The following is a 26,272-nucleotide window of genomic DNA, read 5'->3' on the forward strand; positions in this document are numbered from 1 at the left end:
CAGAGTGATAGAAACTTGAGCCACGAGCAGCCTATAGTAAGAGTGATTGCTGGGGGCCTAACATTGGCAGAAGACTCAAACAGGTCGAGGAAGAACTACGCCAAGTATGTCATGACTAGCAAAGAGGTATTCTTTAACACCCCAGCAGCCAAGCGAGCAAGAGTCAGACAAGTTTCAATTATGTAGACAGATGAAGATGAAGAAGGGATTCTATATCCGTATGAGGGTGCTTTAGTTATTAAAGTCACCGCTGCTAGCAAGAAGTTTAACCGAGTTCTAGTAGACACGGGAATCTCAGTCGATGTTTTGTTCAGGTCAACTCTAGAGGAGATGGGAATAGCGGACTTGAGGTTGGGGCACACCAATACCTCCTTGAAGGGATTTGGAGGAGGAAAGCTGGTCCCTCTTGGAGTGGTCGAGCTGCCCATCACAATTGGTAATTCCCCGACAGAAAGGACAATGATACTGGATTTTGTGGTGGCCAATGAAGAGGGTCCTTACCAGATGATTCTGGGTCGTCCATTTCTGAGGATGAGCAAAGCGGTACTTTCCAACCATTATCTAGCTCTCAAGTACTAGGTGAATGGGGTAGTTGGAGTGGTACGAGGAGACCAGAGAATCGCTCGAAGCTGTTACTCCACTGCAGCAAGGGAAGTGATGCAGATTACATCCCTTGATAACCGAGTGGGAGCTAAGAATGGCAGACAGGAACCTGTAGAGGAGCTGGAGACAGTAAGCTTGGGACAAGATGATCCTGGAAAAACAATCTGAATTGGGTCGAGGCTTAAAGAAGAGCAGAAATAGGAGTTGGTGCAATGCCTGCGAGCTCATGCAGATGTGTTTGCTTGGACGCACGAAGACATGCCAGGAATCGACCCTGAGGTCGCATGTCATAAGCTGGCAATAAAGAAAGGTGCTCGGACAGTTAGGCAGAAAATGAGGTATTTCAACCTGGAGAGGTATGAGGCTATAAATGGCGAGGTGGAGAATCTCTTGAAGGTAGGGTTCATTCGGAAAGTTAACTATCCTGAATGGATATCGAACGTGGTGTTAGTGAAAAAGACTAATGGCAAATGGAGGATGTGTGTAGATTTCACGGATCTCAATAAGGCGTGCCCGAAAGACAGCTTTCCCTTACCCAAGATCGACCAGCTTGTAGACTCAACAGCCGGACATGGCCTGCTCAGCTTCATGGACGTATTTTCGGGATACAACCAAATCTCCATGTTCGAGCAGGATGAGGAGAGCACAACATTTATAACTAACCAGGGTTTGTTCTGTTACAGGGTAATACCGTTCGGTCTTAAAAATGCGGGGGCCACGTACCAGAGGCTGGTGAACAAAATCTTTAAGCCGCTGATTGGGAGAACAATGGAGGTGTATGTGGATGACATGATAACCAAGTCAAAAATCCCGAACGAACATGCCGAGCACTTCGAGGAGACATTTGGACTTCTGAGGAAGTATAAAATGAAGCTCAACCCGGAGAAGTGTGCTTTTGGGTTCGAGTCCGGTAAATTTCTTGGGTTCATGGTAAGTCATAGGGGGATCAAGGCGAATCCTGAGAAGATTCAGGCGATCGTGCAGATAAAGTCTCCTTGTAACCTGAAGGAAACGCAGAGCCTTACAGGGAGGTTGGCAGCATTGAGCCGATTCATATCCAAGGCAACAGATAAGTGCCAGCCATTCTTTCAAGTGATAAGGAGAGGAAAGAAAACAGAATGGACCTTAAAATGCGAAGAAGCCTTCCAGAATTTGAAGCAATATTTGCAGTAAGCAATTCTATTGTCCACGCCGCGGGATGGGGACGTGTTGTTCCTGTATGTGGCGGTATCAGATCATGCCACAAGTTATGTCCTAGTGAGAGAGGAAGAAGGGGTTCAATGTAACACCCCAAATCTAACACGTGCGGAGCACGTGAAGAAGGAGGTTACTCACAAATCATAATCTTTACTCATAAGTTTCAAACTGAAATTCCTCAAATTCTTATTCAAATAAATCCATAAATCCAAACGTCAAATACTAAATAATCTCTCTCGAGGACATATAAAAATAATAACAAAAGTCTCAAACTCCAAATTACACGTTCATAATAAAAGTAACTAAATAGAAACACAAGTTTATTCCTCCTCTTATTCAATAGCAAACGGAAACTGGAAATCACTAACTCCAAAGCTAAGTGCACCTCTCAAAAGAAACTTAATCTGCAAAAAGTAATGACGAGGGGTGAGCCGTCAACTCGGTAAGTAAAACCATTCCTAACACACTAGGCCTATTGATACCAAAAATATTGCAAGCCTTCTTTTGTTTAAAGCATGTATCATAATCCATAATTTTCATAAAACGATATATCACAATAACATAAGATAAATTCTTAATAATTCAGAATATTCAAAAGCATATTTACTTACGAATCAAATCATGTAATACGTATACAGAAAACAAACAGGTTAGCTCATGTCACATAGTGTCACCTATAGTCCCGGTGACCCGGCCAGAAACAGAATCAGAATATCGTGTGCACATTCAGAACAGAAACCCAGTACTGGTCCAGACAGATATATCGTATATTACGATCAGAATCAGAATCAGAATAACTATGGATAATGAGCCAAAACATTAGGAATCTCATACAATTATCAGTAATTGAAATCATATATGGGTACAAAACATTCGTATCAGATTTATAAAAGTTCATAACAATAATTTAGGCTTGTATAACATTTTAAAGATAAAATCATAAAAGGTTGTCATGTCATAAAATCATTTACATATTAAAAAGCATTTATAAAATACTTTGTTAAAAAGAATGGTTTGAAAACATTTACATAAAGCTAATTTTGTTATCAAAATTAGTAATCCTTTAAGTAGTATCAAAACATTTATACTTATAATAATAATATCAAAATACTTCTACATATCCAGTACATTAGGAATGAAGTTACTTACCTCGACAAATGAACTTGGATTAACACACCTCTAAGCTTCTAAGAGCCTCAAACACCTTCAAAACCTTAAACAAATACAAGATATGACAATCAATAACTTATTCTAAGAATTTGATTTTCTAATTCATACCCGTACAGGTCTGATTCTCGGAATTTTAACTCTTAATCAAAGACTCAGAATGATATAAAATCCTATGGAACCATTCTGGACATCCATGAGTACCCCATGTAAAATTTACAAGAGGATCCGATATCAAAAACATTTTAAAAACTATTTACTTCTCAGCATATTCGAAACTGTTTTCACATAATCTAAACTAAACAGAACGGGTTCCGTGATTTTTATAAAATAAAATACTAATCAGAAAATTATGAAATTAAAACTGGGAATCCTAGACACATATATTAACATACATATAAACTTTCAGAATTTTTTGAGTTCATTTGGTGGTACAAATAGTCTTGTGAATCTGATCACAATACTGGAATCGTGGATTTCCAGTGCAGTGGTTTCTATTTCCAAAATACGTATAAAATTGAAAACGAAGTTGAATTTAATGAAATAAAATTTAATCAAGAAGCCCTACATGTCTAGTTTCCAGAAATATAAATTTTATAAGAAAATTCGTTCAGAAAATATAGCTTTAAAAATTTGAGATACTCATGCTGTTCAGAATAAACGTTGTGAACTTACCCGTCGCTTTGAGTCTCTCCTAAACAAAGGTTTGAATCCTAAGATTTGGGTAGGAGCGTAAAGAGCAGCAGAGAAGAAGAATAAACGTTGTGAACTTAGGGTTATGGAAGGGGGAAAAGTATGTATTTATAGGGGATCTTAAGAAACCCTATTCAATAAGGAAAAATAGCCCTTTTTCCAAAATGATCTCATAAATAACCTCTATTTAATTAGTACCCCTTTCTAAATAAGGGTTATAGGCCACCCATAATTCTCAATGAAAGCCCAATTTCCAATTTAATATGTATGGGAATTTGTGGCGTTACATTCAATATCCGATATACTACACTAGCAAGGCCTTGCTCGATGCCGAGACCAGATACCCACCGTTGGAGAAATGAGCACTCGCCCTTGTGGTTGTTGCTCGGAAGCTGAGGCCATACTTTCAGGCATTCCCCATCTTGGTAATAACAAATCAACCATTGCGACAGACTCTACACAAGCCGGATGCTTCTGGTCGACTCGTGAAGTGGGCTATAGAGTTGAGTGAGTTCGACATAGATTACAAACCCCGAGCAGTAATAAAGGCCCAAGCAATGGCCGATTTCATGGCAGAATTCGCAGAGCCCGAAGTATGTTATGACCAGCTGGATACTGCTACAGCCAACAATGAAACTCGAGTATGGCAGGTGTATGTGGATGGATCATCAGAGGAGCAGGGGTCTGGAGCAGAGATTGTCTTGAAAGGCCTAGAAGGGGAGGAGATCTCTTATGCCGTAAAGTTGGAGTTCACAGCCACAAATAACCAGGCAGAATATGAAGCCCTAATAGCAGGTTTGGAATTGGCTAAGGCAGTGAAAATGGATATGGTGAAGATCCGAACTGATTCTCAACTAGTTGCAAATCATGTTAGTGAAATATTTCAGCCGAGAGATGGGAAAATAGAACAGTACTTGAAGAAAGTCAAGCAGATGATTGGGAAGTTTGAAGCAGTTGAGGTGATACAAATCATAAGGGAGGAGAATAGTCAAGCAGATATTCTGGCCAGGATGGCAGCGGTAACAGATCCGAAAATGCCCAAGTCAGTCCCTCTTGAGGTGAAGTCCAGCCCTAGTATCGAGCAAAATCTGGAGGTGCTGCAGATAGAGCAGAAATGCTCGTGGATGGACCCGATAATCTCGTACATCTGGAATGGGGTACTGCCACCAGATAAGTTACGAGCCCAGAAGACCAAAGCCCAAGCGTCGAGATACACAATGATTGATGGGGTATTATATCGGATGGGATATACCTTACTGTTCCTTCGGTGTTTAGACGAGGACGACGCAGATTAAGTGATGAGAGAAGTACTTTAAGGAGTTTGCAGAAATCATTCTGGTGCAAGATCCCTTGCCCACAAGGTCCTAAGACAGGGATATTTCTGGCCGATAATGCACCAGGATGCGCAGGAGAAGACCAGGAGCTGCGTGAGTTGCCAAAGCTTTACAAATTTCTTTACTCAACCACCAGAGAAGTTCACTTTTATGGCCTCCCCATGACCATTTGCTCAATGGGGAATTGATTTGATTGGGCCATTGCCAAGGGGACGAGGAGCAGCAACACATGTAATAGTAGCAATAGACTATTTCACGAAGTGGGTAGAGGTAGAAGCTCTCAGTAGGATCACAAAGAAAAAGACAACTGACTTCGTATGGAGAAACCTGGTCTGTCGATACGGGATCCCTTATGCTTTGATAACAAATAATGGCAGGCATTTTAATAATCAGAACTTCAGGGACTTCTGCCAGAACCTCGAGATAGAGTTGAAGTATTGCTCGCCTGCTCATCCTCAATCTAACGGGCAAGTAGAAGCAGCCAATAAGATAATCAAGAGGCTGTTGAAAACCAGGCTTGGAGCAAAAAAATGGTGCATGGGTTGATGAGTTATCAGGTGTATTATGGGCATATAGGACAACCCACAAAACAGCAACTGGCGAAACTACATTCTCCTTGGCCTTCGGACATGAGGCAGTTGTACCAGTCGAGATAGGGACGAGCACGCACCGGACAGATCACTTCAATGAGCAGGAGAACAACGACCAGATGTACTTGAATCTGGATTTGCTAATGGAGAAGAGGGAGCAAGCATCGAAACGATCAGCCGTCTACCAGCAGAGGGTTGCTCGATATTACAACCAGAAGGTGAATGTACGGTAGTTCAAGGTCAAAGATTGGGTTTTAAGGAGGGTGAATCAGAACACGAAAGACTCGACTCAATGAGTACTTGGACCAAACTGGGAGGGGCCATTCAGGGTCAAGCAGGTAGCTAGACCCGGAGCCTACAAGCTTGTTTGTGCGGATGGTCACGAGGTGAAACGCCCTTGGAACGCAGCACACCTCAGGAAATATTTTCAGTAAGACTCGTTCCTGATTTAAAGTTATTTCTGTTTGCTTTTGTTGTTATTTGTTTTATGTTAAATCAAACTCGTGTAAGCCTAATTCAGCAATTAATGAATCGATGAAGAATTTCAGTCAGCTGTAATGTTACAAAAATTTTCTAAGGCATGCAAAAGCTCACCAAGTCTCAAAGCCTGTTTTATGGCGAGACCAGAAGCCAAGCGTGCCAGGATCTGCTCGACCAAGCGAAGGCGAGCAGACTCCCAAGGTTTCAAAAATTTCTAAGGCATGCAAAGGCTCACCAAGTCTCAAAGCCTGTTTTATGGCGAGACCAAAAGCCAAGCGTGCCAGGATCTGCTCGACCAAGCGAAGGTGAACAGACTCCCAAGCGTTGTAAAATTTCTAAGGCATGTAAAGGCTAAGTCTCAAAGTCTGTCTTATGGCGAGACCAGAAGCCAAGCGTGCCAGAATCTGCTCGACCAAGCGAAGGCGAGCAGACTCCCAAGCGTTGTAAAATTTCTAAGGCATGCAAAAGGCTAAGTCTCAAAGCCTGTCTTATGGCGAGACTAGAAGCCAAGCGTGCCAGAATCTGCTCGACTAAGCGAAGGCGAGCAGACTCCCAAGCATTGTAAATTTTCTACAGCACGTAAAGGCTCACCAAGTCTCCAAGCCTGTCTTATGGCGAGACCAAAAGCCAAGCATGCCAAGATCTGCTCGTCCAAGGGAAGGCAAGCAGACTCTCAAACGTAAAATAATTTACAACTACAAGACGAGAAAGCAAATAAGAACATTCTTATTAATTTATCAACAATCATAAAAAGTTGCTAGTCATAACATACAACGTTCCAAAAAAGCAACTACAACACAAGATACATTCAAGAAAACGGCGGGTCAGTAAGCCGAGCAGCCTCGGTTGGTTAGTCCACCTCAGGTGCAGGGGGGTATCACCAGTTGCAACCGGGGGGGTACTGGCCTCAGCAACATCAGTAGGAATTGCACGAGGAGGAGAGTTTCCCTCCTCAACCGCAATTGGCTCTACCTCTTCGACATCCTCTTTTCCTGCCTCCTCGTTCATGTGTTGAGCAACACCAGCAACAAGGTCATCCATCTTCAGATTAGGATACTGCTTCCCTAAAACAACCATGATGCAGCGGTAAGAATGCCGCAGACCCTGGTCATATTGGTTGTCAGTTTTCTTCTCTAGATTTTCGACCTGAACCTGCTGAGAGTCCTTGAGGGATTCGAGCTGAGCCTCATAGGTGGCCTTCTGCCTCTGCAGATCCTCCTTGACCTTAGTCAGCTCTTCCTCAAGAGTAATGGCCTTGGCTTGAGCGAGAGATTCTCGCTCTATCAACTTTAGATTCTTGAGATTCAGCTCTCCTGCTTTCTTCTCGGCAGCATCAACTTTGGTTCTTGCCAATTGAATATCCTCCTTCATCTTCCGTTCATAGCGGCCGACCTTCGCCTTATAGTAGGTGACCATGCAGCCGAAATGGAAAGCACTATACTGCATAGCCCCCACCAGCTCACCAGAGTGTTGCCATCAAAATCCTCCAAGTCTCTCTTGCTCACGACCTTAGAAAACTCACTGATGTAGGGGACCAGATGCTCTGCTCGATTGTCGGGCAGGTGGGATTTCGACCTAGCTGGGAGAGAAGAGGAAGTGGGGTCAGTGGCTGCTCCACTAGTTTCACCGACTTTGGTAGGAGGAGGAGGTAGAGTCCTCAGTGGGGGGACCTGCTCCACGGTGTTCACTCGTTTCGCAGAGGGAGCACCCTTATTTTGGTCGTGCTTGGCAATATGTGGTCGAGGACGTTTCTGATTCAAAGACCCGATCACAACATCCTCCATTTTATGGTTGGTGGACATCAAGCGAGATTCGACCAAGTTATAAGCAGTTAGCAACTCTCGGTTCGTACAGGAATTAGCCAGCATAGCTTCGACGAGCTTGAGCGACTCGGGTTTAAGCTGGTAGTGCACACTCCAGGAACCTGCAATGCGAACAGATATTGGGTTAGAGAAAATACAGCAAAATGAAAACCACTATGGAGACAAGACATCTAAAGCGAGCAGGCAACCTGGGACCACGAAACGGGGTGGGACGTGATAATTCTTCCCGTCAATCTGTGCAACTTGACCCCAGAGACCCCCAACAAAAAAAGAATTTTTTCTTCCAATTCCCACCACCACCAGTTGGAAGATCAGTTTCCTGGTCTTAGTACTTGATTGGAAGTAATACCAGCCGGCGTCTTTGGGGCTACTTTTTAGCTGGTACAGATGCTTCACCTCATCAACTGTGGGCTCGCTTTGGCAACATTTGTCCCACAATATGAACAGACCAGAGAGTATCCTCCACCCATTGGGGTTCAGCTGACCAGGAGCTAAATTTAATCCATTAAGCATCCGGACGAAATAAGGTTGCAGGGGGTACCTCAGCCCAAGCTTAAAATTCTCTAGAAATAGAGTAACATATCCCCTAGGAGGCTGGCTGGGGGTATCCTTCTTTCCTGGGATCCTAAGAGTTATCTCATCGGGAATTCCATACCTAACTCGGAGATTAGTGAGCTCGTCTACTGTGGTCGTGCACGTGATGAAATCAATAGCGTAATGCTGTGATAAAGCTGTACCTCCTACTGTGCTCCTCCTATCTGGTCGCAATGTTCCTGGTGAGGACATCTCACTAGAATCATCTCCCTGATCTTTACTTAAGGTGTCTTCCGAGCTAGAAAAACCCTCGTCGTCGCTATTACCGGTTGAGGAGGTTATTTGGGGGGACATCCTCCTAGCACTAGTTCCAATACTAGATCTAATGGGTTCTAAGGGGATCTCGGGGTCAAAGGCAGGACCAGCGAGCAGACTAGGCAAGAAGCCTAACTCATCGTCCTCAATCTCAATAACTTTCTCATTGCCTTTTGACATTCCCTAAACTATAACCAGAGCAGTATCACCAAACACTACCCAAACAAAACAGAGAAAAGAAATTGTCTACAACTATCCAAGACCGAGGAGATAAGAATAATACCTGAAGTTATGGCTCAGTCGGAGAGAGGCAGGGATGAAAGGTTTTTATGCCGAAAATCCTTCGTCGGAGAGACAGGGATAAAGAAAATGACGAGTCTCTCTTTTGGGGGTTTTGGTTTTTCCTAATAAGGAACAAACTCTTGGGCTGCCAGCATTTAACGGCGCAAATCCCAAGAGTTTCATAACCGTCTGTTTGAAATTCAAACGGAGGGGTAGATTTCTGCCATATCACGTCATCCGCAATTAAATGCAACACAACTCTTGGCAACCTTTTCCTACCCCGCGCAAGCCGGAACCGTTGAGTTTTCACTGTCAGCTCACTACGTTACCCAACACCAGAAACTGGGGGACCGTTGTTTGGGGGATGTACTTCGACGAGACCAGCCGTGATGAGCAGATGCCTATTAGCAGGGTTCCCACGAACATATATATCTTGTAGAAGTTTGGTAGTAGGAGAACAGGAGCAGGAATATTCTGCTCGTCCACGAATACGCCATCGGCGAGGCCGGTCTCCTGCTAATGGTTGAGCCTTCTACTAATTGTTGAGGCGAGGAGACCCGGTCAACGGAAGTTGACGAGACGTGCACTCCAACCCGAGAATCAAGGCACGAAAACCACGCGACCACCCACGATTACGGAAACGGAGCATCCACTTCCGAGATATGGGAAGGCAATGGGCGTGGATTGAGGGAATGTCTAAACTCAGGAGAAGCCTATAAAAAGGTGGTCAACGAAGGTAAAATGGTTAGAATTTTTGACATTAAAACGGAGATAAAGAGAGCACTGAATAATTGATACCAAAAATAAGCCATAAGATTAGTGGCTAACGTTCCCAGGAACACCAAACCTTCATTTCTGACTTGAGCGTCAGAGGGTTTACGCCGGAAAAACAACCGGCGTACTCTAACTTGTTTCTGTGTACGCAGGAATTTTTGGAGAAGAAGTCATACGAGGAGAGATCCTGATCGTGGTCGAGTTGATTGAGCAGAGATCCTGGTCGTGGTCGAGAGGGTAGCCAGAATCTCGCATCAACAATACTTATTCACCATGATCCTCAACTTTGGGGTAAAGATGTAAAGTTCAAACCAGAGGATTTTCTTAGGAGTTTAAAAGTTCCAACTAAGATGTAAAGTTCAAAACCAGTGGTTTTTCTTAGGAGTTTAAAATTTCAAACCAGAGAGGTTTTCTAAGGAGTTCCAAAAGCAACTAAGAGTAATTGTATTCTTACAAGAACATATTTTGGACAAAATTTTGATTTGCCGAAAGCCAAAATGGCTTTGGCGTTGATTGTACAACACTCTTTGTTTTAGCTGTCTCCATCCCATTCTCGTTCACTTTTTCCACTTATAACTATGTATTCAGCTGCAATTTGGTCCTGATTTGATTTGCATACACTGTAGAGTTAAAATGAACATTACATTCAGATATGAATTGCTATCAAAATTTTCACTCAAAACTCTTTCACTTTATTGTCTCTCAAACAAACAAAAATTGACACTCGACAATCTTTACTTTGTAACAAAATAGAAAATGGAGATTACTGATTGGTCCGTGATTTTCTCCTTTGCTTTATCTACTGCAATTACAGCTAGTGACTGGATGCTAGTGAATTGGCTATGGTTAAAAGCCCTAGAAGTAAAAAAACATTCAGCCGCAACTCCTACTTTAAGGTAGTGTTTGGTTAGGAGGAGAGAATGTAGGAGAGGAAAATAATTTAAATTCATTTTTTATTTTCATTGTTTGGTTTGAAAAAATGTATAAGAATTTAATTTCCATTAGAACTTAATATCATCATAACGTAGAACTTAAATTCCACACTAAGTAGTGAAGAATTTAAATTCCTCTTATATTAAAAGCTAAAATTTTTAAAATTACCCTTCATCTTTTTAACTTATTTAATACCATTAATAATTATTATTTATGATTTTTTTTTATTAATTTAATATTATAAATGGACCACCACCAGAAAGTCGCCGGACCACTGTCGAACCTCGCTGTAATGTCGCTGGACCACCGTCAGACCATCGCAGGAATATCGCCGGATCTCCTCCGGACTTCCGCCGCCGGCCACCGGGCCGCCATTTTATTTTTTATATATATATTTTATTACTAATATAAATAATTTAATATTTAAGGTAAAAGATAAATTTGTCTAAAGAAAAAAATTATAATTCATTTCCTTATCAAATTTTATATCAAACCAAACAACAAAATTTAATTTCACTACTCTTCTCCATTCCTTTCTTCTCCCTTCCTCTCCATTCCACTCTTTTTCTCTCCTCCATTTTCTTCAAACCAAACATGACCTAACAGCTTTAGAAGTAACTAATAACAATACATAGTTTGATATTCATCAAGAAAAAAGTCATTTGAAAGAGAAACACTTGTATGGATTATGATTTTCTCTTGATCTGATCTGTCTTTTAATACTAGTGTATGATAAGAATTTAATTATTTTTATTTTTTAATTTATTAATCACTAATTACGTTAATAAAATTTACTCTTGAAAACATAAAAGATCATGAAATGATCGTCCTAACAGGAACTGACATTTTGAAATGTTCCACTCGATTAATAGGACCTAACATTTTAATAAATCTAATGTGTCCACAAACAGTAATAAATTTGGAGAGTTTTATTGAAAACACCAAATTTATTTGTTAAATATTTATGATAACACAAAAATAATATTATCACTTTTTTTTTAATTCATACTACAGTTGCACCTGGTCATTAAATTAAGCTACTTAGTCATTGGTTCTCTTATCATAATTGAATCATATAAGTAAGTGCTAATATGATTACACAGTTGCATCATAGTTGTACCTAGGGATGACAACCAAACCCGGACCCGGATCGAACCCGGACTGAACCCGAAAAATCCGATCCGGGTTCAACCCGCACTGGAGTAATTTTTATCCGGAATCCGAATCAGTTTTTGACAACCCGTATATTTCTGGGTCCGGATCCGGTTTCAGGTCAACCCGCAAATCCGAAACCTGGACCCGGATATTATTTATTTTAATATTAATTTTTATCCACAAATCCCTAAATATAAATAGAAAAAAAAGCAAAAGTGAACCCTAGATCTAGATCTCTCAATCTCTCTCGTTCCTCTCTCAAAATTTCTCCTGAACTCTACTGTAAATCTATAATTTCTCCTCTCAATCTCTCAAGTCTCATTTGTAATCCGTTCCTCTCTCAATCGCTCTCACCCGTGAGCCGTGACTCGTTCCTCAGTTCTCACTTAATCTCTCTCACTCTCTTTTCCGAGTTGAACCCGAACTGGACCCGAATTAAAAAAATCCGGATTTAATACGGCTTCGGTTATGAATATTTTGTATCCGGGTCCGGATCCGGAACAGCCAAACCCGAACCCGGACCCAGAAATTGCCATCCCTAGTTGTACCCTATACCTAATCTAATAAATCATTTCAATGCAAGAGACACGATGCGGGACCCACAAACGCGACAGAATTGGATATCCCGATATTTTAAAATGGGGCAATGATATTCGGCCACCACAGGAACATAAGGAAGCCAGAAACGCATGCTTCCTCTGCCGTTTCGAAGTTTTCAATTTAAAAATAAAAAATAGATTTTTCCATTGAAAAATATTAAAATTAAATCTAAAAAAGTGAAAAATCTAAAATTCTTACCCCTCCCTCTCACTGTACCAGTCACTCATTTGCTCTGTTCTCTCACTCGCCTTCCCTCTCCCTTACCCGCTCTTCTCTCTCACACGATCCGTCTCTCACTCACCCTCCCTCTCACACACTCGATCTCCTCGTAACAAATCTGCCCGTTTTTCGAAATCGGGCGAATTGGTCTTTTGCAGTTGCTTCTCTTGGGTATGCATCACGTGGAGGAAATAAAGATGAAGCATCAAAACTGAGACGACAGACTGCTTCTTCCAAAGTCTTACGAGCTGTTGCAGCCCAACTCTTCACGAACGGGCTGAAAATTGTGCCATCACCGATCATATGTGAAATACCAGCACAAACAACAAGACCACCACAAGCAAATGATGTTACTTGTACCTTAGCCGCGTGAGCTCCTGCTATTTGTCCACTCTGATCATTGCCATCTGCTGGAAAGAATTTATTAAAGATCAATGATAGATCTGGTTCGCTGAGAAATTCATTAAGAGAAATTACAGCACCGACGTCTACAAAATATACCCCCTCATCATTGCACGGTGTGCTTGACGATTTTGGACCTTTTTTCACCAACCTAGGTAACTAAATTTAGTATGTTGCGGAAAGGTTTTGATTTATTGTATTTATATTTTAAAATTATTAGAAATAAGTTATTTGAAATATAGATTTTGTTTGAATTGTATATGGTTAATACAATTTATTTTTCATGGTATAGAAATGACGGATTCAGGAAAAAATTACGAAGTCGAAGATTTAGAAGAATTAGATGACAACAATTTAGATGGAAATAATGAAGAAACTGATAATGTTGTGGATGTGAAACAAAAAAAGTATGAGCCAAAGTTTGGGATGTTGTTTGATAATCTTGAGGTGGATATTGTAGTCCCAACACATGAGCGCAATAAGGATCCAGTAAGTTTTATGTTTTTTGATGTAATACTATTTAATTTTTTTAATTTTTAATGATCATTAAAATTTGCTATGATTGTATTTTTAATGGTCATTAAATAATGGTCATTTTTTAGGAACCTCTATTCGCATGCCAATCATAAGGATGTGATATTTATCCATCGTTTCCTTTTGATTCTTACATTATACGTTATAATCCAATTTCTATGTTTATGCTTAGTTAATTTTGTATTTTTTGGAATGTGATATGGTTCTTAATTTGTGCAAACTAGCAATCTCCATCACTCTAATATTCAATTATTGAACGTGGGATATTTTGAAGGTTTTTTTATCCATATATTCAAAGGTTGAGTATGTCAATAACCATTACAACAATAAGAGTAGTTCATGTAGAAATGCCAAATTAACAAAAAAATTTTAAAAAAAGAAGGTACAATTATTCACTTAAACAAATTACATAATGAAATTGCTATTCCTAAAATGCACAACACAGTGGAAAAAATAATCCAAAAATTCAACCAACTTAAAGTTTTGATTTATCAGTTTGCACACTCTTATCACATATTTTCTACGTTAGTCTTCCCAACTTAATGCGTAACTGAATTGTTCATTTTCCTCACACAATTGTAAGCATTGTATGTTGATTCGGCACCCAACAATGATATGTAAGATTGGAATGAATCAAATACATATTACCAACGTAAAGAGAAAAAGAAAAGGCTGTATTCTATTTTTCTAGGATAAAAATCAAATACAAGTCACGTTTGGTTTGATTTTAGAGGATGGTTAATGAAGAAATATATGCTTTACTGCCAACAAACGTAAATGAAGAACCTTAGAATGAAGCTGCAATTACTGGATTAGCAGTATATGCTTTACTGCGAACAAAAGTAAACATATATAAGCAAAAACAAAATTACGACCAAATCATAAGCTATATAAGCAAAAACAAAATTACAACCAAATCATAAGCTTTTAACATTTCACAGAGTATCACACTTCAAATAACTTGTTTCTAGTAATTTTCAAATATAAGTACAACAACAATCCAAATATTTTTTTCTAAGCAAAGTATCACATACAAGGTTTCATAAAGGCCGTGTCAAAAGAATTTCTTTAACTGATTAAATATACTAATTTTAGGTGATGATGATCTAATACTATTAAATTAAATTAACTAAATTTCGCGATCAAAAATTCAAAAAACGCATAGAATTACGGATCAGGTCTAATTAACAATCAAACTTAGCAACCCAGATGCATTTATGGCAAAACAAAATGTTCATCAGACTGCACAAAACCACCCAAAAAAGAATTTATAAAATAATAAAAGCAACAACTGCGACCCGTATGTGAATTAGACAACTAGATTTTGCCAGAACAAGAAACACAACAAAACAAAGAGAATAAATCAATCAAGGGCATAAACAGAATGAACAAAAAAGGGCAAGATCAGCGAAGAAACTGACCCACAACACCGGATCCTCCTGAGCCTAGCGTCATAGTTGCGGGTGAGTGACAGCCAAACAGAGGTCCAAAATCGTCAAGCACACCCTCAAGTAAGACCGATCGGCGACGTGAAAGGCGTGACAGCAATGTCGGTGATTTTCTGGTCGGCGATGGGCGTGGCGTGAGAACAAGCTTTGCGGGTGAGGGACAGCCAAACAGAAACAGCTCGCTAGGGGGTGAGTGAGGGAGACAGATCGGGTGAGTGAGAGAGAAGAGCGGGTGAGGGAGAGGGACGGTGAGCTAAAGAGGCAAAGCGAGTGAGTGGTACAGTGAGAGGAAGCATGCGGAAAGGTGATTTTCTTTAGATTTAATTTTAATGTTTTTCAATAATAAAATCTATTTTTAATTTTTAAATCTAAAACTTCGAAACGGCAGAGGAAGCATGCGTTTCTGGCTTCGTTATGTTTTCGTGGTGGCCGAATATCATTTTCCTTTAAAATGAGGAATATAATCAATCGCCTTCCAAGAGGCTTCATTAAGAATCAAGATATAGAGTAGTTAAGCACAGCCTCTCTCTCTCTCTCTCTCTCTCCCTCTCTCTGTCTGTTTCCTCTCTGTTCTGTTCAATGAAAATGGAGGCTACACTTTGGGCTGTGACTTTCTCCATTGCTTTCTCTACAGCTATTCTAGCCGTAGCATGTGCCTGGTGGATGCTACTGAATTGGGTATGGCTAAAGCCAAAGAAGCTAGAAAAGTTCCTCAGAGAGCAAGGATTCTCCGGAAACTCCTACAAAGTATTTCATGGGGACATGAAAGAGCTTGCCCAGACCACTAAAGAAGCTAAAAGCAGACCCATCAGCCTCTCCGACGATATCGCCCGGCGAATTCTGCCTTTCCACCATCGTATCATCACCAATTTTGGTAAGCCTTCCTACTAATTTATCTCACTCAACTTTGCTTGGTAATAATTTTATTTTGCTTTTATATCAATAAAATTAAATAAGATTCAAGTTTTTCTAATTTTAAAGGGAAAAGGAGAATGGCAGATAAGCTCTTAATATTTCTTGTTTTTATCACTTTGCTATTTGATTTTTTAATTTTTTTATTACACCCTTAATGTTAAAATCGTAATTAAAACAAAGTTTTTTTTTTTTTTTACCGTTTTACAGTTATTATCTTAATTTCACTCTATCGATATAATATGAATTTTTTTTTTTTAATGTCAAAATTCATGTTACTCTTCAACAATAAAATTCAAACATTAAAATCATAGTTATGTAAAGAAAGTAAGAGTGATTAAAAAATGAAGAATAGTAAGGACCAATGTGCCATTCTTCCACAAGGGAGAAGGGACCAAAAAGAAAAAATGGGATGGTTTTTGGAAACTTTCAACCAAGTGTCTGTTTCTGAAGATTTCTTTTGTCTTTTATAATTACGACAAAGTAATTTTTTTTAAAAAAAATTATATATCAAAAGCGGATTGATATATTGGTCTTAGTTGACCGAGAATTATTTACACCAACCATGAGAATTAATACAGTAAAACCTTGAAATATGAATACTCGATAAAGAAATAATTTTTTCATAATAATAAAAAATTATGATCACAATTTGAGATTAGTTATAATTAAAAATAAATTTTATATTGTAATAAATTATATTTTTTGTAAGTTCTATTTTAATAAACTTACCTCCACAGCGTAATAATATTTCAAATATATATATTATGTTACATTAAATAATTAAGATAGAATAAAATATTTTTTTAAAATTACTTGTGACAATAATTTATTCTTTAAAATTGTAACTATATCTTTCAATTTGTGGATATGTATTAATTGGTCAGCATAAATGCTTAATAATTGGTCAACAATATCGATACATTAAATTTGACTAACTTATTAATTTATTAATACGTGACATAATTTATCTTTATATCACTTGTATTAGGAATAATTAAATAAAGAATAATTTTTGTACTATACTTCCATTGAATTATAATTTTTTTATAAGAATAAATTTCTCTATTTTCAATGATACGACTATATAATTAATAATGAATATTAGGACTCCTCCTTCTCTTCTTTTGACTATTATTACTATTTTTTTAAAATTTGAGATTGTGATTAAATAGCATCAGTCTAGGTGACTGTAGAATTTTAGTTATAAATAAATTAATAAATTTAAACATGTTAAAAAAATAAGACAAAATAAGATAACGATACTGATACGCTGACGCAGACATATAAATGACGTCTGTGCTTATGCGAGGAAGCCACGAAAAATAATAAAATACGAGAAGGCTGTATTTTATTATTTCAAGATATTACTTGCCTAACAAGGCGTTGATGCCACCTGGTGGATCGGTTCTGTAGCATTTTTTTTTCTCCTTTAATTTGAATTTGAGAAAGGGCTAAAAAAATTGAGTTAAGTTTCAACGCTCGTCTATTTTTAAAAATAAATAAATAAAATATGGTGTTCACCTGTTTTTAATCATTTTCTTCGCATTACGTGTTTTTTAACTCGCTATAAAAATATTCATCTCGGAAGGATGGTAATGGCGTAATGCGTACTTAAGAAAAAAAAATTGAAAAAACTAAAGGGTCCTTTTTTTTTTTTCAATTATAACAAGATGACGATGCCATAAAATAAAATAAATTTTGCGTTTTTTTTTTCTAAGAACAATAAAAACAAAGAAAAACATGATAAGTTGAAAGATTCTAATCCGTAAGCTTATTGCTAAAATTACAGGTAAGAATTCTTTCATATGGATGGGTCCAAGACCAAACATACACATCACAGACCCTAAAATGATAAGGGAAATCTTTTTGAAGCATGATATCTTTAAAAAGCTGAGAAGCCCACTTGCGAAGTTGCTGGCCACTGGGATGGTAGGCTATGATGGTGAACAGTGGTTTAAAGTTAGAAAAATCGCCACTCCAGCTTTCCATCATGATAAGTTGAAGGTTCGTTTTCACCTTTATACTTCGTTTAATCACACACAAAAACACACCATTTTCAATATGCATATTCATATTGTTACATGACCAATGACAATGTTTGACAATTTCTTTTCTTCTTTTTTTCTTTTTAAAGAATATGTTACCTACAATTCATAAGAGCTGTAACGACATGCTAAGGAAATGGGAGATGTCGTTTTCAAAGGATGAGTCCTGTGAGTTAGATGTGTGGCCTCATATTCAAACTTTGACAGCGGATGTGATTTCTCGAACAGCATTCGGCAGTAACTTTGAAGAAGGAAGAAAAATATTTGAAGTCCTAAGCGAACAAATTAATCTTGTAATTCAAGCTTCATTGTTTGCTTATATTCCAGGATGGAGGTAATTTTAATAATCAACTTAAATTATTCCTCGTAGTACTCTTGGTGACCTGAGCTGTGCTAATTTTTTAAACATCTTATATCATGTGTGTTTATAGCACTGCATAAGATTAAAAGTGGTCTTCTAAAAAAAGAATCCTTATCATTATAGTGTAGAAAAGTGTTGTCAAATGTTTTAGCGTATGAATAATTTCCACGTGCCTTGCACTTAATTATGAGAATGGTTTATTGGTAGGTTTGTGCCTAATAAACTGAACAGAAAATTGAACAGCAACCACAATGAAATGGGAGAACTGGTAAAAGGTATCGTTAACAAAAGAAAGGAAGCTCTGAAAGTTGGAAAAGCCAGCAATAATGATGACTTATTGGGTATATTGATGGAATCAAATCACAAAGAGATTCAGGAGAAGGAAACTGGAATGAGTATTGAAGAGGTGATTGAAGAGTGCAAGCTGTTCTATCTAGCTGGGCAGGAAACTACTGCATCATTGCTTGTGTGGACAACGGTTTTGTTATGCATACATCCTGAATGGCAAGAACGAGCAAGGGAAGAGGTTTGTCAAGTTTTTGGAAATAGAGAACCAAAATTTGAAGAGCTGAACCAGTTGAAAGTAGTAAGTAATCTTACTCTTACTTAAATATCTAATTTGTCGAAAATTTTGGGAAGACTCAATTTCTTGTTAATTTTCAGGTGTCAAAGTCTGGATTTACAAAATATAAATTTGAACTACCATTAGGACTCTAGGCTGGGGTAGAATTATTTTTATTCTAATCATAGATCAAATTTGGAATTTGGAATATCCAAACATCCGCACTTGAAAACTACTTCTCCTTAAATTGATACCAATTGAATTTCTTAACCTGACCAGTTTTTGTCAATATTTTACTATCAAAGATAGAGGAAGCCACATAAATTAGGGAAAATCTTGGGAGGTGCCAACAGAACTGTGTCATCGTCCCACAACATCAGAATTATATTCTGTGATTTTCACAATTAATTATCCTTAATAAATTTGTTATCAGTCACCAAGAACAAAGAATTTCCTTGTTTGAAAAAATAATTCCAGTGTATGGTGCAGGTAAGAAAATTGAGTTCTATACAAGGTACTTAGATTGTGCAGTGTTTATGGCCATGGGGGTTGGTTACTGGAAATGATAAAACCTACAAAAATGTCGAGGGTTCAAATCCCTTCTTATACAGGGAATGGGAAGGGATTTGTTATATATGTATGTAATATTTTAAAAAATCAAAGTTTAAAATTAACTAGTAGTGATAGCTTATTTTGCAAACCAAAAGACGGGAAATCCAGTGAAATTTAGAACCTTAACTAATTTTTTTCTTTTTTCCCCTCCCAAATGATTCCGTTTTCTGTTGCAGGTAAGCCAAATTCTGTACGAGGTACTGAGGTTATATTCACCAGCACCTCTGCTTACTCGAGCTAATGTTAAGGAGATTAAGCTAGGAGAAATTGTTATACCATCTGGAGTTTTACTTTCATTGCCAATAATGCTTGTTCATCATGATCATGAATACTGGGGCGATGATGCAAAAAAGTTCAACCCAGATAGGTTTTCAGAAGGAGTCTCAAAGGCATCGAAGAATCAAGTTTCATTCTTCTCATTTGGTTGGGGTCCTCGAATCTGCCTTGGACAAAACTTTGCTCTGTTGGAATCGAAATTAGCTTTAGCAATGATTTTGCAGAAGTTCACTTTCCAGCTTTCACCAACTTATATGCATGCTCCTACTCGTGGGGTAACTGTATATCCACAGCATGGTGCTAATATCATTTTACACAAAATTTAGTATGCATTACTATCGCAAGTATTCAGAATTCTTGCCATATAATATATGTAGAGCAAGAACTTTATTATTTTGATTTACCGTTTTAAATTTTCTCAGTACTCTTCTTTCCAATAAATTTAGAGTTGCAATTTTTTTTTCTACTTAGTATACAAAGTTGATTAGGCCTCTTGTGGTGAAAGCAAAAAAATAAAAACAAATTAACCTTTCGTGTTTAAAAAAAATAAAAATTAAATTTTAAAAAAATAAAAATTATTTTTAAAATGTGAGTCAAGCATTTTTTTTTTTTTGCAAGCTCAAGCCTAGTCGAATCTAGAGTGGGTGAAAAACAGGGCCCAAATCTTGGCTCTATACATTGGACCTTAATGAAATCCTAACGGTCCAATCTGGACGAAGTTCATGCTGAGGAAATGAGAAATAAATATGACAGATCAATGGTTTTGAAGCGTTTATAACACTTTTTTTAAAGGCTTTTTTTGAGTATTTGTAGATCGAATTTTACAGATTAGATATTAATTTATATCCGATTAATAATTTTATGGATTTTAAATTGTCAATCTAATCAAATCCATAAATTGGTGAAATTCATTTAAGACCAATTCATGTGTCAACAAATCAAATGCGGATTTGATCCAATACTTATCTAATCCACCATTTTACAAATTAGTTTAAAATTTTGTAATTCTGTCAAATCCACAAACTAATTAAACAAAAAAATTTAATATAAAAATAATTTTACTACCGATCAAATTCAAAATTGAATAAGATTTAAATAAATTAATTGTTTAAATAAAGTTAGAATAAAGCATTTAGAGTTTCAAAATATACCACATCGAAAAGAAAAAAAAATCTCATTTGTTTAAATTAATACATAAAAATTAGCTGAAATTATGAAAATTAACTATTTAGGAATTGTTTTGTCTTGCTTGACCCAAGGAAGAGGAATTGTTTTGTCTTACCTTTGGTTGAATACCGATTATTATTATTTGGTGAGACCAATTAATTGTTTATACATACTTAAAAAATAATTTTATCCAACCTTTTAATTACATTTTATTATAGGTAATTATGTATAAACTAAAGTTAGTATGTCGCATACAATTGAAAAAAAAAAAAAGAGTGCCCCGCACATATGACTAATGGAAATTAATTATAAGCTACCCGAATTTTGACATGGCTAGATATTTTTAAATAAAATAAAATTAAAAGGCTTGTAATTGGCCAATTTGTTAAAATAATAATTGATGACAAACAAGTTAGACAAATTTGTCTATACAAAGGATTGTGGATGAGAGAATTATTTGAAAAGTCAGTCAATCCCTTTATATGCAAATTGATGTGATCAAGTTACATATATAAATTCTAACAAAGTGTTTGTGGTTTTACCATTACTCATTTAGAAATTGTGTTCAATTCTAGCCGATCATTTTATAAATTGTTGAAAAGCAAAAATTTGGAAAAGTCTAGTCACAGGAGTTAACATTTTATCTAGATAAAATAGTAATAACAAAATATGTTGGTTAAAATTAGTGAAAATAAAACATTCAACTAATATTTTTTTTAATTTTGTCAATGCCTTAGGAAATAAATTACTTGGTCATAAAAAATACAAAGTTGTCTAAGACAAAACTTTTAGTTACTATTTTTAGTTTTGTCACCATAATAACTCATCTACGACTAAAAAACAAGATCTTAAAATTATAATAAATCAAAATAGCTTTAGAGACTAATATTATGTGTTATTGATGGTTTGCCTAAATTAACACCTGTGTTTTAGTTACAAAATATTTTTGTCACCTATAATTATATTTCTCGACCATTTATTTTGTCATGAATGACTTTTTCTTAATTGGATACGCGTAATATCTCTTGGAATAATCATCAATGAAAGTTATCAAGTACTTTTCACCTCTCAGGAATATATATGGCAATTCCCAAATATCAGAATGAATTAAGTTAAAAATGCTTCTACTTTTGCCGCTAGATTTGTTAAACTTGAATCTATGCTGCTTGTAATACAATGGTCACAAAACGATGAGTTTTCCTATTTAAACCTCGGAAGCAACTTTTGCTCAGAGATAATCTTTAAACCTTATTTCGATATGTGGCTAAGTTTGAGATGCCACATTATTGTCGATTCTTCTTCATTTGACGTGACACATCAGCTTCTTGTAGTGTTTCCCCTTTAGGCATGAATAAAATTAACACCGATCTTTTCCACCTTCATCAATACAAATGCGCCTTTAACAATCTTCATGATCCCATTTTTCATATGAGCTTTGCGTCCAAGTCACTCAATTCGTCCTAAAGACCATAAATTATTTTTCATGCCTTTGACATGTCGTATCTCCTTAATTGTGCGAACTGTACCATCAAACATTTTTCTTTTGACAGCACTAATACCAGAGATTTTTGAGTCACCCATGTACACATATTCTCTTAAAAAGGTCCATGTTTGTGGAACCATTCTCTTTAAGAGGCCATGTGTCATGTTGCTCCTAAGTCTATAAGCCAAATGTCAGCCAAATGCTTCCTGTCTTCTGCAAGAATTACTGTCTCGCTGTAGAGAATTTTTCCATCATCAAAAGTACTTATTGTACAATCATGAGCATTTGATGACTTAACTTTATTGTCTCTACTTTGCTTATTTTTCCAACACTCTTTCTTGACATGCCCTTTCTTGCCGTAATTGTAGCATTTAACATTCTTGTTACTTCTTGATTTTGATATACTATGATTACGACCTCCACTGGGGCCACGTTCTGTTGATCTATTTCTAGTCATCGATAATGCTTTTGCTTGCTGCGAACTTGCCTGCCTACATTCCTTGTTTTTTTTTTTTGTTTGCTTTCTTCATTTAATATAGAGGTTACAACATTGCCAAAGACTAGACTATCTATTTGGTTATTGTTTGTTAGATTAATGATGAGTTGATCGTATGAATTTGAAAAGTGTAAAGATTCCTTTTTAAGAAAATCTTGTTTTGTAAAGACTTGTTCTCGTACAATTTTGTAAGAGTATCCCATATTTTCTTTGCTCTCTTTTTCTCTCTACACTAGAAAACACTTCATTAGCCAGTGCTAAATGTAGATCCATAGTTGCATTACTGTCTACCTCGTTCTACTTGGCATCATCAGTTATCTCCATGGACTTTTCTCTTATTGTTACCATGCAATTTTTTTTCCTCAAAATAGCCTTCATCTTTATTTTCTACAACGACGAATTATTTTCGTTGAACTTCTCAATTTCGTATTTTGCGACCATTGTTTTTTCACCACGAACTACATTTGCTAAGATTGGCTCCCATCGTTTCACGTGAATACTAACCATATATGTGAACAGTACTATATATGTGAATAGTACTGTGACAACCAACTTGGCTCTAATACCACAATTAGGAAATTAATGGTGAAGCAGGGCCACAATAAAATGAAATTGGAGAAAAATAAAGAATAAGCATACAAAGAGGACACTAGAAATTGCGTGATTAAGCTTTTAACCTATATCTATAGGCGAAGACAGAAGGATAAAACTTCACTAGTGCAAAGAAGATTATAAGTATTGTAAGATTTTACCCTTACTTTCTAGAACCCAATACACCCAATCGCTCAATCACTAAACTCTCAGCTTCTCGCTCTTGATAGAAGAAACAATTTGAAGAAAAGAAATGAAAATTTTTTTTTACAAAATGGGCATTAATTTACAATTTATGGGGAACTCCCCTTTTATAGCCAAAATAATCTATTATTTTAATTTCTTCTTTTTTTTGTCCTTCTCATGGCTTCTTCAACGTCGAAGCCATAAACTGCCATTTTCCTTCAAACTTTTTGGCGCCGATCATTATTTGTCAAATTTAACATTTGCGGCTTCTTCATTTGCGGCACCAGCTTCTACATTTGATAGCCAAGCCAAGAAGCCACAGACAGAAGAAGAAGCACTCGGTTACTATCGATGGTTGTTAAGCAGTCAAACAGCCAAGATGAAAAAAAACATTTAGGCAATCTACGATCTCATTTTTTCCTTTCGCAAAAAAATCCGTGCACGATCCCCTCTTCAATTTCCAATTTTATTATTCCCTCTTCATTTTTAATATTTTTCCCTTTGCAAATCCTCTTTAAAATCGTTTGATCAAGTAGCCTATCACTCTTAAAAATAACCAGTTCAGGTGGTTGACTACTTGTTACTACTTTTTGATAAGTTTCATGGCATGGATTCAAATTAAAACACATTAGATGCTCTCGGATTCTCTACACTGTAAGTTACGTAAACATAACTGAGGAATTGCCTAATATAAATTATTTAAAATATATTTTATTAAAAGTATCCTGTCTTTCTACACGTTTTAGAAGTTTTTGGGATTGATGCCAACTTAGAGTTATCCAAATCTTTTCTTTTTAAATAAATAAATAAATCATTCTGCATTTTGGTTCATACAGAGCACAAATATAGCCACAATCAAATTCGGCAGTTATGTTTCTCATTTTGTAGAAAACTCTATTGTATAAAATTCACTACTACAAAATTAGTATTTAATGACGGTTTTAAAAGACATAAGATGACGGTTTTAGGCAGCGACATTAAAAAGGGTACACTGTTTATGACAGTTCAAAAACCGTCATTAAATGTATACATATAATGATGGTTATTTTATTAAACAATCATTATTTGAGATATATTATAGAGTTTCAATGACAGGTTTTTCTTAAAAATTGTCATTAAAAAATACCATTCAATGAAGGTTCTTTAAATAACGGTCATCAATACTACTTTAGCATATATTTTTAATGATAGTTTTCTTCAAAACCGTCATTAAATGTCAATTTTTAATGACGATTTTATATAAAACAATCATCTTATATAGGTCTTTGATGACCATTCTTATTTAAAATTACCATGCTTCAATTGTTTTTTTTAGATTAAAATTTACATAGTTGTTTTCACATTCTAAACTGTACAATTGAAGCTGCATTGGCAAATTTCAATTTACATTACACATTGATATAATTGTCATTTACATACAAAGAACTCAAATACATGCAAGCTTAATTATAACAGTTTAGCACTTAAATAACCTTGATCAAAGTAACTCCTAATAATGAAAAAATATGCTACGCGAATTCTCAAATTTAAATCCTATCAAAAACATGGTTGGCACCACTTTTTTAGATGGGCGGTGCCAAACCATCAACATTTTCAACACGGCCCGCCATTTTTGGTGGTGCTGAAATGCTTGAAGAAGAAAAATGAGAAAAAAGAACAAAAGAAGAAAGAAGAAGTCGAAAGATTTGAAAGGAAAAATAATAAAATATTAATAGTATTATTTTATTGAAAAAAAGGAAGGGAAATGAAGCCTATAAATAGAAGGCTTTAATTCCCCTCTCGGCATCCCATTCTTCAGTTTTTAATCTTTTGTCAGAGAGGAAAAATTAAGAGTCTTAATACTCTTGTGTAATTAGTGAGTGAGAGATTGGGTGTATTGGGGTTCTGGGAAGTGAGCCAAAATATTACAATACTTGTAATTTTCATATCACTAGTGAAATATTTTCCTTCTATATTCGCCTGTGGACGTAGGCTGAAAGCTGAACCACGTAATTTTCTGGTGTCCTCTTTTGTACTTGTTCTTTATTTTCTTCCAATTTCATTTTAGCTGTGGTCTTCCTTCACCCATCAATTTCCTAACAGTGATATCAAAGCTAGGTTGTATTTTTTGGAGTCAGGTTGTTGTTCACGTAAAAGTACTATTCAGATGTAAAATATTGTCCACGTATACGATATTGTTCACGTATATGATATTGTTCACGTATATGATACTATTCACGTATACGGCTTTGTTCATGTATACAATTACTGTTCACGTGAAACGGTGGGAGCTGATCCTAACAAAGTTAGTTTTTGGTGAACAGTAATGGCAGCAAAATACGAAATTGAGAAGTTCAACGGAAATAATTTTCCGTTGTGGAAAATAAAGATAAAAGTTGTATTGAGGATAAATAATTGCTTGACAGCAATTGGAGAAAAGCCCACGAAGATAACTAATGACAAGTGGAACAAGATAAACGGGATCGCCATTTCGGATCTACACTTAGCACTTGTGG

The 26,272-nt window shown here is 36.6% G+C and overlaps 3 protein-coding genes across 4 annotated transcripts; 1 reads left to right on the plus strand and 2 right to left on the minus strand.

The window, feature by feature from the left end:
- Positions 1-7,431: 7,431 nt before the first annotated feature.
- On the minus strand, positions 7,432-8,916 carry LOC112099840. The gene is made up of 2 exons (XM_024187339.1): positions 8,220-8,916; positions 7,432-7,988 (listed from the first exon to the last, which is right to left on the minus strand). Exons 1-2 carry the CDS (start codon positions 8,914-8,916, stop codon positions 7,432-7,434), a joined length of 1,254 nt encoding a protein of 417 aa, XP_024043107.1.
- Positions 8,917-12,680: 3,764 nt separating this feature from the next.
- LOC112100316 (salutaridinol 7-O-acetyltransferase-like) lies at positions 12,681-15,411 on the minus strand. Of its 2 annotated transcripts, none has more exons than XM_024189426.1 (2): positions 15,057-15,411; positions 12,681-13,106 (listed from the first exon to the last, which is right to left on the minus strand). In XM_024189426.1, exons 1-2 carry the CDS (start codon positions 15,088-15,090, stop codon positions 12,790-12,792), a joined length of 351 nt encoding a protein of 116 aa, XP_024045194.1. In that variant the 5' UTR covers positions 15,091-15,411; the 3' UTR covers positions 12,681-12,789. The 2 variants fall into 2 exon arrangements, with proteins under 2 accessions (XP_024045194.1, XP_024045193.1); XM_024189425.1 differs by having other exon boundaries at positions 12,681-13,109.
- Positions 15,412-15,570: 159 nt separating this feature from the next.
- Positions 15,571-20,267, plus strand: LOC18049866 (cytochrome P450 CYP72A219). Its single transcript, XM_006442235.2, has 5 exons — positions 15,571-15,957; positions 17,788-18,002; positions 18,133-18,377; positions 18,612-18,990; positions 19,755-20,267. Exons 1-5 carry the CDS (start codon positions 15,663-15,665, stop codon positions 20,178-20,180), a joined length of 1,560 nt encoding a protein of 519 aa, XP_006442298.2. The 5' UTR covers positions 15,571-15,662; the 3' UTR covers positions 20,181-20,267.
- Positions 20,268-26,272: the final 6,005 nt, after the last annotated feature.

Source organism: Citrus clementina, unplaced genomic scaffold (assembly GCF_000493195.1).
Source record: "Citrus clementina cultivar Clemenules unplaced genomic scaffold, Citrus_clementina_v1.0 scaffold_3, whole genome shotgun sequence".
NCBI lineage: Eukaryota > Viridiplantae > Streptophyta > Magnoliopsida > Sapindales > Rutaceae > Citrus > Citrus x clementina.